Source organism: Hippocampus bargibanti, linkage group LG17, assembly GCF_051943395.1.
Source record: "Hippocampus bargibanti isolate YZ-2025 linkage group LG17, ASM5194339v1, whole genome shotgun sequence".
Lineage (NCBI taxonomy): Eukaryota > Metazoa > Chordata > Actinopteri > Syngnathiformes > Syngnathidae > Hippocampus > Hippocampus bargibanti.
Window position 1 is genome coordinate 3,029,061 of NC_142750.1, and position 10,940 is coordinate 3,040,000.

Sequence of the window (10,940 nt, forward strand, 5' to 3'; positions counted from 1 at the left end):
TTGTTGTGCGTGGGGGTCGTCTCGCACCACCACCGACCACCCCAGCAACCCTTAATTTTTATCGCCTAGTTCCACAGTCGAGAAAGGAGAAGAGACCTTGAAACAAGACCGTCCTCTCTCGCTCCATAATTTGGTTTTATAGTCCTTCTAAAGGGGCTAGTGTTTGGCATTTGATGGGCATAAAATGTAACCAATCACAGAGAATGTAACGCTGAGAAATGGGCGGGGATTTTTAAGTGGGCGTTGCTGTAGAACTGGGCGGGGCCTGCGAAACAATGCTATGTTTCATAGCTGAGGAGTAAGACGGAGGGGGGGGCTCCTTCTTCCCTTTTTTACTCCCGCAGTCCACCTTCGTATGAGCCTGGAATGGACTACAGCAGTTTTCCGAGCAACTTGGACGCACTTTGCGAGACCATTTTTGAAATGGTGTGATCGCTTCTTTTAAACCCCTCCCTTTTCAAGTAAGCGATTTGAGTTTGTTTTTGTACTTTTTCCTCTGTCGTTTTACAACAGAAACGGAGCGATTTGTAGTTTTTTTGCTCACAACATTGTTTTTGGTCAAGCGCGGAGGTTCTTGGCGGTTAACTGCGGAGTAAAAACTTGAGTTTTTAAAAACACTCCCCCACAAATGCTTGGGAAAGTTTAGCCGTTAACGGAATGGTTGCAAACTTTGAAACGTGGCTCTTAATCTTAATGTCGTGTTTCTCCGCCACGAAAACACGAAGATCACAGCCCCCAAAACTGTCTTCACTCCGCGTACTTATTCATTAAGATTGCCCTGGGAAGTAAAATATCTGTTTGCGCTGCTGGTTTCCGAAAACAAAACTGTTGTCGAGTGAGCCGTGTGCAAGTGATCCTGCCCGCCTGCCATATCACGAGTCATTGCTGTAATGTTTGTTTGCAGCATTTGAAGGTTAAATCCACTTTCACTCTTTTTTCCCTTCTTTTAACACCACGCTGTGTTGAGTCACGTTTCTGTTAAGGGGCGATTTAACGCTGCTCAGTTGTGATCAGCGGATGCATTTATAATTTTAAAAAAGACAAGTCGCAGTTACTTGCAGCTCCCATTGCAAGTGAACTCGTGGATTTTCGCGCAAAGGCATTCACGATATGTGCAGATGGTCGCTTTCCACTTATTTCCCCCCTTAGTAATTTATTTTAGTTTTATTTTAAGACGCTGTGCTCGCATGCGGAAAGCTCATTTACAAAGTAGGTCAAACTCGGGCGAAAAAACCCTCAAATAATATATATGTATATCTATCGACGACCTATTTTTGATTGTAAATGAGATGTTTAATGTATTTAAACTATCACAGATCCATCCCGGATGGCTTCGCCCCCGGACTAAAATTGTGTGCAATAAAAAGGCACCATAGCTGTGACTAACGACGGCTATCCATTTTCAACTTTTTGTTTATTTTCGAATGTGCACCGACGCGTATGAAATTCGGTTAAAAAATAAAGCTGATTAGTGTAAAACATACGTAAAAATATCAACGCGTGGGTAACCGTGAAATAATTGCCGAGTATGTTCATGGAGCCACTGACCGGTGGGCTCTGGTCGCCTTTCCCCGGGACTCGAAGCTCTGCCGCGGCTGACTGCTCGCTGCGCATCGGGGGGCGGAGCGCCTCTTTTACGCTTTAACGTCGAACCACAATCTTGTCCATTTATCTACAATCGCGATTAAATACCATTATACATTGAATTAAAGTATTTACGAGTAGCAGCGAACTATCAGTGCGTTTTTAGTGTTTTTTTTTCCCCCACGAACTGCGTCATTGCACCTATGCGCCGCCTGATCGCTGAAATAATGAAAATACGCACGAAGGAATTAGTTTCTTTTTATAAATGCACGTTTTCTGTGTTATTTTAATCAAGTGATTGTTTTGTTTCACAGGTCATCAGAATGGCTGAAAACGAGTCCGAATCTCCCGGACCACTAAAGAGATTATTCCTATTATTATTATTGCTATTATAGCCCAAACTGGATTTTTTTTCCGGAATAGCTCGCCAATCCGAAAGGACAATTTCTTATCCTAACTTTCCTCGTTGCGGATAATGGATGGCAGAGATTTCGGAGCTCCACGATCCGTCCACGTACCTCCCCCATTGCTGGCGGGGCTCGCCGCGGAGCCTCACCGACTCGGGGCTGCCGGAGGAGCCGGGAGGATCGCTCCTTCCTCCGGCCACTTGGCCGCGCCTCATCCGCCGCCGCTCCACTCGGGAAAATTCTTACCATCGGCTATTAACCTCCACGGACACCACAGTGAGTAAATAATCTTGCTGTACTTTAATGCCACCACGAGTTTCATAAAATACACTCTTTAAGGATAAACTATTAACGTAAAATGGCGGGCTGTTAGTGTCACTTTTGTTCATTGATGTTATATATAATGTTGGAAATCAGACCAGATGTCGACTTGGTTTATGGAGGCAGTTACGATTGTAAAAATGACAATGCCAATAAAAAAAAATCTAAGGCCAAGTTTGAGATATGAAAGTATGACATTGTGTGAAGGATTCCCACGTTTTTTTTCTTCGATGGGCAACACATGAGTGGAAAAGTACTTGGCCCAAACGGGAGCACAGCAGTGGGGCAGGCTAGAGTGCAATGCATTTGGATTGCATGTGGACCATTAAACCGCCGTTCACGTTCCAAATGTTGTCAGAATTGGACTGCTCGACGTGTGATGTTGCAGCAATGTGATATACTTGGATTGCTTGCAGTGTTTATTATCGTGACAGTGCATCTGTACCATTTGGTAGCGCTCCTCTCTGGGAACGTTCTGCCTGCCGGTGGCTGTTTCTCTTCTTTCTATTTCTCTCAGGCTCTGTGTTGGGAAATAAACGTAGAAAGGGTCAGTCGATTACTCGTATGCGTTTTATGGTGAAAGGGACTTTGTTATAAAGCATTAAAAGCAACCGTCTTGTGTTATTGTAGCTGATTAGTGAGTGTTTTTTCATGACTTGACCAGTCGGTAGATCAAATGCAGTGTTTGTTATTCCCCTCTGAGCTGGTGATTTACCGTGTAGTTGCGCCGCCTTGTCACGTCTGCTCATGTTATTAATAATGGAAGTTTTGTATATGTGTGCTTAGCCTTGTGGCCAACCAGGGGGGTATGTCCACAAGCCTCTCGTTCTCCACATACATTGAATAAGAGGAAAGGTTACAGCTGTATGAGTTTTTTTTTTTGAGGGAGGGGGGGGGGGGGATGGAAAATGGAAAGTCTGACAAATACTGTCATCGTGTTACACCCCCCACCACACATGAAGTCATGTAGCTGCAGACAGATATACAATTACAGTTTCTCTGGTTTCTGTTCAACGTTAAACCCCAAGAGATGCTAATGTTTCAGACCAAGGGAAGCATTCTTTCGATCTTATTGTCAAATGCGGTTTGTGTGTTGCTTGTCACGTTGAGTGCAGTGGATGATGAAACTTCTGAGATGAACACGCCCCCATATTTTTATTTTTTTAATTTTTTGTTTGAATTTGGAACAAATGAAAATGGGTGTGGGGGAAATATGTTATAGAGCAAGGGTGTCAAACTCATTTGACACATTGCAGTTATGGTTTCCTCTCGGGGGCCGTTCTGAATTTGGGGAAGCCATTAGAATGTTTTATCCCCTCCACATATAAAATATAAAGCGCACAACAAATGAATGAAAAGCTAGTCTTCAAAGTTGAAGTCCAAAATAATGACTGTTATTGTGGTTTACATGGTATATTTGAAAATTAGGTTCAGGCTTGAACAAGTTTGATTTATTTCGCGGACAGAATAAAATGATGTGGCGGGCCAGATGTGGCCCATGGGCCTTGACCTGGACACCAATGTTCTAGTGCAGGGGTGTCAAAGTCATTTTTTTGCCGCGGGCCACATTGTCGTTATGGTTTCCTCTCGAGGGCCGTTATGAATTTGGGGAACCCATTAGAATGTTTACATCCCATCAAATATTACATATAGAGCACACAGCAAATTAATGAATAACTCGTTTTCAAATCTGAAGTCAAGAATAATGACTTTTATTGTGGTTGACATCCAAAAATATGACATTTTGGCTCAGATTTTAGCAATCATCATGGAATTTAACAAGTTTGATTTGCTTTCGCGGGCCGAAAAAAATGACTTGGTGGGCCGGATTTGGCCCGCGGGCCTTGACTTTGACACCTGTGTTCTAGTGTAAATGTGTCACAGTCATAATTGTTATTAACCCATTCACTAATTTATTCCTGAATTGAAAATAGGACCTAGAACACCATTCCTGAATTGGTTCGGTTTTTTTTTTCATGCTTGGGTGCCGATAAAACACTGGCCAGACCTCTGGCATTGTTTTTCCCTTCCACAAGGGGGCAGCATTTCCCTTGTGTCCATGTTAGAGCTTTATTCCGGCTTAGAGCTGTTGTTCAAGCGCTATATGAACGAATATGGATGTATTGCATTTTATTTTGGACAGCCACCCTCATTTCAAGATCATATAACTGCATATAATTTAGGAATTAACTCTTTTTTTTCTGATGAAAGAAGACAGTCTCAGGTTTATAACGCCGCATTGAATGTTTATGTAACCCTAAAACCAATATTCTGTGGGTCTTGGAATTCGAGTGACAATGACAAAAAAAACAGTGAATGAGTTAAAACACACAAAAAGTCTTCCTTTAGTGTGATAACAATTCGCCGTACCGCAGGTGTGACGGCAGGATGTCATCAGCTTTAAAGGCAACCCCCCGCCTCCGCCAACCCCCTCCCAGAATTGTTCAGCTTCAGGGACATAAAGCTTTACAGGTAACACTATTCTATGTGTCTGGTCAAATGAAACAGGACCCTGTAAAGAGCATTCATTTGTCAAACCCCCCCCCCCCCCCCCCCCCCACCGACTCAACATGCACACACTCACCATGTCAGCCTTGCTATCAGCATGAAGGAGCTAATAGTATATTGACTGGGTGTGTTGCAGCTTGACCGTTTTTTTACCCCCCCCCCCCCCCCTCCAGATATGCTTTATAGTTTGAAGCACGGCAAGGAAAAACATTTCCAAGCCAACTCATCAGAGCGGCGGACATTATTTTGGAAATGTTTGATTTAGGTTGACGCGGCTGCGATTGTGTCGCCGTTAAAAATGACACAGTACCGCTTGTTTTTGAGTACCTCCTGTTTTCAGAGTGACTAACGCGGCCGACGTTAGGCAACCGTTTGCGGCTCTGCAGCTACAATGTTCTCTGTATTGGGCGCTGCCTCTCCCCCTGAAAAAAAAGTTCTCAAAACATGCGAGGAGTGGTCCAAACCTTTTTTTGTACTCATCTGCAAGTCATTACGAAAGGACACGGGGTGAGCTGTGGAAACATCTTGCTCGCATGGCTAGCAAACGGTACGAGAAAGTAAACCTTGACGTCAAAGGTGGCGCTATGACATTTCTACACAGCAGTTATTGAATCAATCCTGTGTTCTTCCATCACGGTTTCCTTCGGGTCCGCCACAAAAATACGACAACGTATAGTTAATACGGCAGAAAAAAAAACATTGGTACCGCCCTTCCCACTTTCGAGGATTTGCACACCCTACAACACTGGTGTCAAAGTCAAGGCCCGCGGGCCAAATCCGGCCCACCACATCATTTTTTTCGGCCCGCGAAAGCAAATCAAACTTGTTAAATTCCATGATGATTGCTAAAATCTGAGCCAAAATTTCATATTTTTGGATGTCAACCACAATAAAAGTCATTATACTTGACTTCAGATTTGAAAACGAGTTATTCATTAATTTGCTGTGTGCTCTATATGTAATATTTGAAGGGATTTAAACATTCTAATGGATTCCCCAAATTCATATCGGCCCTCGAGAGGAAACCATAACTACAATGTAACTACTTTGACACCCCTGCCCTACAAGAACCAAGACAAAGGCACGGAAAATCCGACTGGACCCTCCGCACCCTGCCCACCACCTTTTCCAGAAAAGGTTTGCAGATTAGAAAATAGGACACATTTTCAACAACTTTCTCTCAAGTAGGAGTCTAACAAGCACGGTTTTTATTCCCCCCCCCTCCACCCCATCATGTGAACCTGTGCACGACTGTTTGCGTTTAACAAGGCAATTACTCACTAGTGTTGTTTATGAACTAGCCGCAAAGTACGCAGCTGCATGTTATTAAGAAATTCTTTTAGATGCGCTCAAACATGCGCTGAAATATGTTAAATGTTTCCGCGTTGAGATTTGGATGAAACATTAATTTATCTCATCTAAAAAAAAAAAAAAATCAAACATTTTGGGCATTAATAATAATAATAATAATAATACATTTCATTTATAAGCGCCTTTCAAAACTCCCAAGGTCACTTTACAGTCATAGGATACAGTCGCTAATAGCTACCTAGCCAGCTAGATAGCTACATGATAGCTAGTTAGATAGCTAGCAAGCCAGCTAGAATGCTAATATATAGCTAATAGATAACAAATAAATAGTGAGGTAGCTCGCTAGCTAAGAGCTCGCTAGCTAGATAATTGTTTTCTGTGGGTGAGCAGCGGCAGCCATACGCGCCAGTGTTCACTCAACCCGGAAGTAACTCACATAGAAAGCTAGCTAGCTAGCTAATAGATACAGTAATAATAATAATACATTTCAGTTATAAGCACCTTTCTAAACTCTCAAGGTCACTTTACAGTCACAGGATACAGTCACTAATAGTTAGCTACCTAGCCAGCTAGATAGCTAAACGATAGCTCGCAAGCCAGATAGAATGCTAACATATAGCTAATAGATAACAAATAAATAGTTAGGTAGCTCGCTAGCTAATAGATACAGTATTAATAATAATACATTTCATTTATAAGCCCCTTTTCTCGTTACTGATGCTGACTTAGTAGTTTTCAGAGAAAATTTGTAAACATTCAAAAGTGGTTCTTAAAAATCTCTTCAATGTTCTGCTTTCGTCGAGGGTGAGCAGCGGCAGCCACACGCGCCAGCGTTCACTCAACCCGGAAGTAACATAAAGTTAAAAAAAAAACAACTATAAATATTGCGATGTCATTGTTATGCGCTAGCGAGCTACGCTAACACCCCAAATACTCCTTTAGACTTTGGAAAATGTTGTAATAATTGCTAATATTAATGATAAAAACAACTTTGTACTCATTAAAAAAACACTTTGGTCACGTTTACTTTCCATTTCTTTGACTTTGTTGAGTGAACGCTGGCGCGTGTGGCTGCCGCTGCTCACCCGCTGAAAAACTTATCCTGTGACTGTAAAGTGTCCTTGAGAGTTTTGAATAAATGAAATGTATTATGATTATTATTATTGTTGTCGTTGTTATTATTTAGATCGTTTTAGAATCTTGGTTTACTGGAATTTTACACGTGTACGATTGCTTTAGAGCGCCTCATTGTCAGCCTGGACGATCGTTTCACAAAATTCACCCGATGACCGTTCCATTTTGAACTCAATTTCTGGAAAGCGGGTATGCTTGTTTGTTTCTGCCCACACACTGACCCCCCTGCCCCCCCCACTCCCTCCTCTCACTTACTGACTCTTCTCTCACGCACACTCACCAGCCCACACGCCGCCTTATGAAACAGGTCGTTTGCTTTTACGGCTCCTCTTCAATATCAAATCCCCACAGATTACATCAACCAAACAGGATTGAGATACCGGTGCCGTGCTTGCAATCATAAAACGGCGGCCTCACCACGTGACACTTATTTGGTAATTGCAAATGGGAGCAATGTTCCACTTTTAATTACCACAAACGGTTTGAACTCAAGCACCCGGTGAGTTATCAAATAAAGCCCGGCTTTCTTTTTATACTACCTGGAAAATCTGGCAGCCATCTTCCCATCAATTTATTTATCTAGCTATCTAGCTAGATCTATTTAGCTAGATTTATCTAGCTAGATCTAACTAGCTAGATCTAGCTAGCCAGTCTAATTAGCCAGATCTATCTAGATCTAGCTCGCCAGATCTATCAAGCTAGATCTAGCTAGATAGATCTAGCTAGATAGATCTATCTAGCTAACTAAATATATACAGTAAAGTCTCGTTATATCGATATTCTCGGGAGTCGGAAAAAATATCGATATAACCGGGACTATCGATATATCCGATCCTGCGGCATGTAAATTTTCTCCTTGCGTTCATAGAAATAGTATCGATATAAGGGGTACTATCGATATAACCGATATCGATATAACGAGACTTTACTGTATATTCCTGTACTTATTTTCATTCTTTTATCAGTGTGTTTATTTAGATACTTATGCATTCATTTATCTACAGTAAAGTCTCGTTATATCGATATTCAAGGGAGTCCGAAAAAATATCGATATAACCGGGACTATCGATATATCCGACCCTGTTTGCATGTAATTTTCTCCGTGCGTGCATAGAAATAGTATCGATATAACCGGGACTATCGATATATCTGATATCGATATAACGAGACTTTACTGTATTTAATTATTTAGATACATATATTAGATTAATTACTTATTTTATTAGTTTTATCGGTATATTTATTTATATATTTATGTATTAATTAATTTGTTTATGCATTTATTCATTTATTATTTATTTTTAATTGCCAATGTATTTTATTAATTACGTTATTTATTTATTTATTTATTTATTTTCATGCTTACTTACTTTTCTCATTTATTCATTTATGTGTTTATTTATTTATCATTGCATTAATTTACATATTTATTTATTTTTGTATTCATTTTTAAGTCACGTATGATTTACTTCCTATTTATTTATTTTTATGTATTTATCTATGTATGTATCTATGTATTTATTTCTATAAACTTATTTATTTATTTACTTAGTTTTATTTGTTTATCAGTGTATTTATTTATTTATGTATTCATTTATTTGCTCATTCATGTACATGTATTTATTCATTTATGTATTTACTTATCTTTTATTTATTTGCCAGTGTATTGATATTAATTACTTTATTTATTTACTTGATCACTTATTTACTCAATGATCCATGCCCCCATTCGTTTATTTATTTATTTATTTATTTATTTGTGTTAATATTTAGCCATTTATTTATCTGTTCATTTATTTATCTGTTCATTTGTTTATTTTTGTCGTTTGAAATGGAGGACAAAGTCACTCAAGGATTGAGTTTGTTTCTCTCAGAGTGCAAAAGCCAATAATGTTTTTAACACCCGACATTGGCTTCTCCCTGCGATGTTGAAAGAAGAAGTTGTTGTTGTTGTACCACAAGTATTTTTACACACTGCAGACGCTGGCACTGATTTTTCAGTTGATATGTGACTGTGTGAAAGTGCTCACCCGCTGGTGGTAAAAGATTTGCTTGCCTCGGTTCTGTACGGATGACTTTACTCCTCGTGATTAGTTGACAACCAAGCAAGCTGTCATTATCTTACAACTTGTATTCTTTCTGCAATGTGTGAATGAATGACAGTTAAAATGATAGTTTAATTCAACTTTTGTTCCACTTTGTATCCGCATTCCCGACATATTTACGAATAATGGCATCATTTTGTTCGCCATTTATCTTTTGCTACCTTTCAAAATGGAACCCAAAACATATCTGAACTCTCTATGCCGCACTACTTTTAAACCCGAAATGATGTTGCTAATTTTTTCACCACGCCTTGAAGGACAACCGACATCACTTTTTTGTTTCCTAACTGACATCAGAAAAACGTTTTTATAGCACAGGTGTCAAAGTCAAGGCCCGCGGGCCAAATCCGGAACAAAGCGCTAACATCTAAAATGCTGCCCCATTGTGGAAGGGAAAAACATTGCCGGAGGTCTGGCCAGCGCTTTATCGACACCCAAGCAAGAAAAAACAAAACCCAAACTAATTCGGGAATGGCGCTCTACATCATATTTTCAATTCCCGAATAAATTCGGCAATGGCAGTGAATGAGCTAACAGGGAAAACTAGCAGTCCGTGCGTATGCGGACGAGTAACCAAATGATTACTGGAGTGAAACGGGAGCCTACGACGGTGTTGAGAATGAGTCCTTGAGAACAAAGACCACTCACTTGCTTTCAAATCCCCACGGGGTGGGAAGTATTGTATTTTTGTCCCACTTTTCTTTTCACAAGAGATGCGTTTGTATGAGAAGAAATGTCTTGCGTGTTGGAATAGGAGCATGTGATTGTGCTTATTGCTGCCAGGTACTCTCCGCCTAGACATGTATCCTGACTACAACACACTCGTACGCAGTCGGACGAATTCAAATGCTCTCTCGTTCCGACTCTCTCGTACACCAAAGCATACTGTTCAAGTACTCGAGTGCAAATATAATTCATGCAGCTTGTAGGGCAGGACCGCGACATCCCGGCCAATACCAATTTATCTTCCACCGTGCTCGGATAGCGTCTGTTTACGTTTCATGCTAATGTAGTGACTGCGTGTGTTTATATAGAAGTGAACGAGGCACAGTGTTTTCTGTGTGTGTGTGTGTGCTAGAAGACGGAGGACGCGTCCCCTCTCAGATAAATTGAATCTTTCAGGAACGAAAACAGGCTCTTTAAGGGAAAGCACAAGGCACTGTTGCCCCCGCGACAATAAACCTGTCAGAGGTAGACAAACGGCACACCGGCGTAGCACGTGTGCACAACTGCTAAACATGAGACTGATAGACCTCTGCGTTTGTGTGTGTGTGTGTGTTTGTACGGCTATTCTTGTGAGGACCACTATGATTTTATACCATATGTCGGGAGGACATTTTTGACAAGTGAGGACCTTTTGGCCGGTCCTCACAAATTTTTCATTCTAAAGGCTTCTAGAGGGTCTATAAAGATGTTGAAGTGTGAAACGCAATTAGGGGGACATCTGGTGTACAAATGTAACACTAATTTGTCTCTAAACATTTCAGAAAGGGTAGTCCTCACTCCTTATCTGGGGTTACCTGGACCTCACAAAAATATTCAAACAGGAAGGTGTGTGTGTGTATATGTG

At 40.8% G+C, this 10,940-nt stretch overlaps 1 protein-coding gene across 2 annotated transcripts in view; it reads left to right on the forward strand.

The window, feature by feature from the left end:
- Positions 1-295: 295 nt before the first annotated feature.
- The window catches only part of tnrc18 (trinucleotide repeat containing 18), a 58,314-nt gene continuing 47,669 nt past the window's right edge, over positions 296-10,940 (forward strand). For both annotated transcript variants that reach the window (XM_089018172.1, XM_089018173.1), the window contains exons 1-2: positions 296-461; positions 1,899-2,267. In XM_089018172.1, the coding sequence (XP_088874298.1) occupies positions 2,060-2,267 (208 nt within the window). In that variant the 5' untranslated portion in view covers positions 296-461; positions 1,899-2,059. The remainder of the gene's footprint in view (positions 462-1,898; positions 2,268-10,940) is intronic.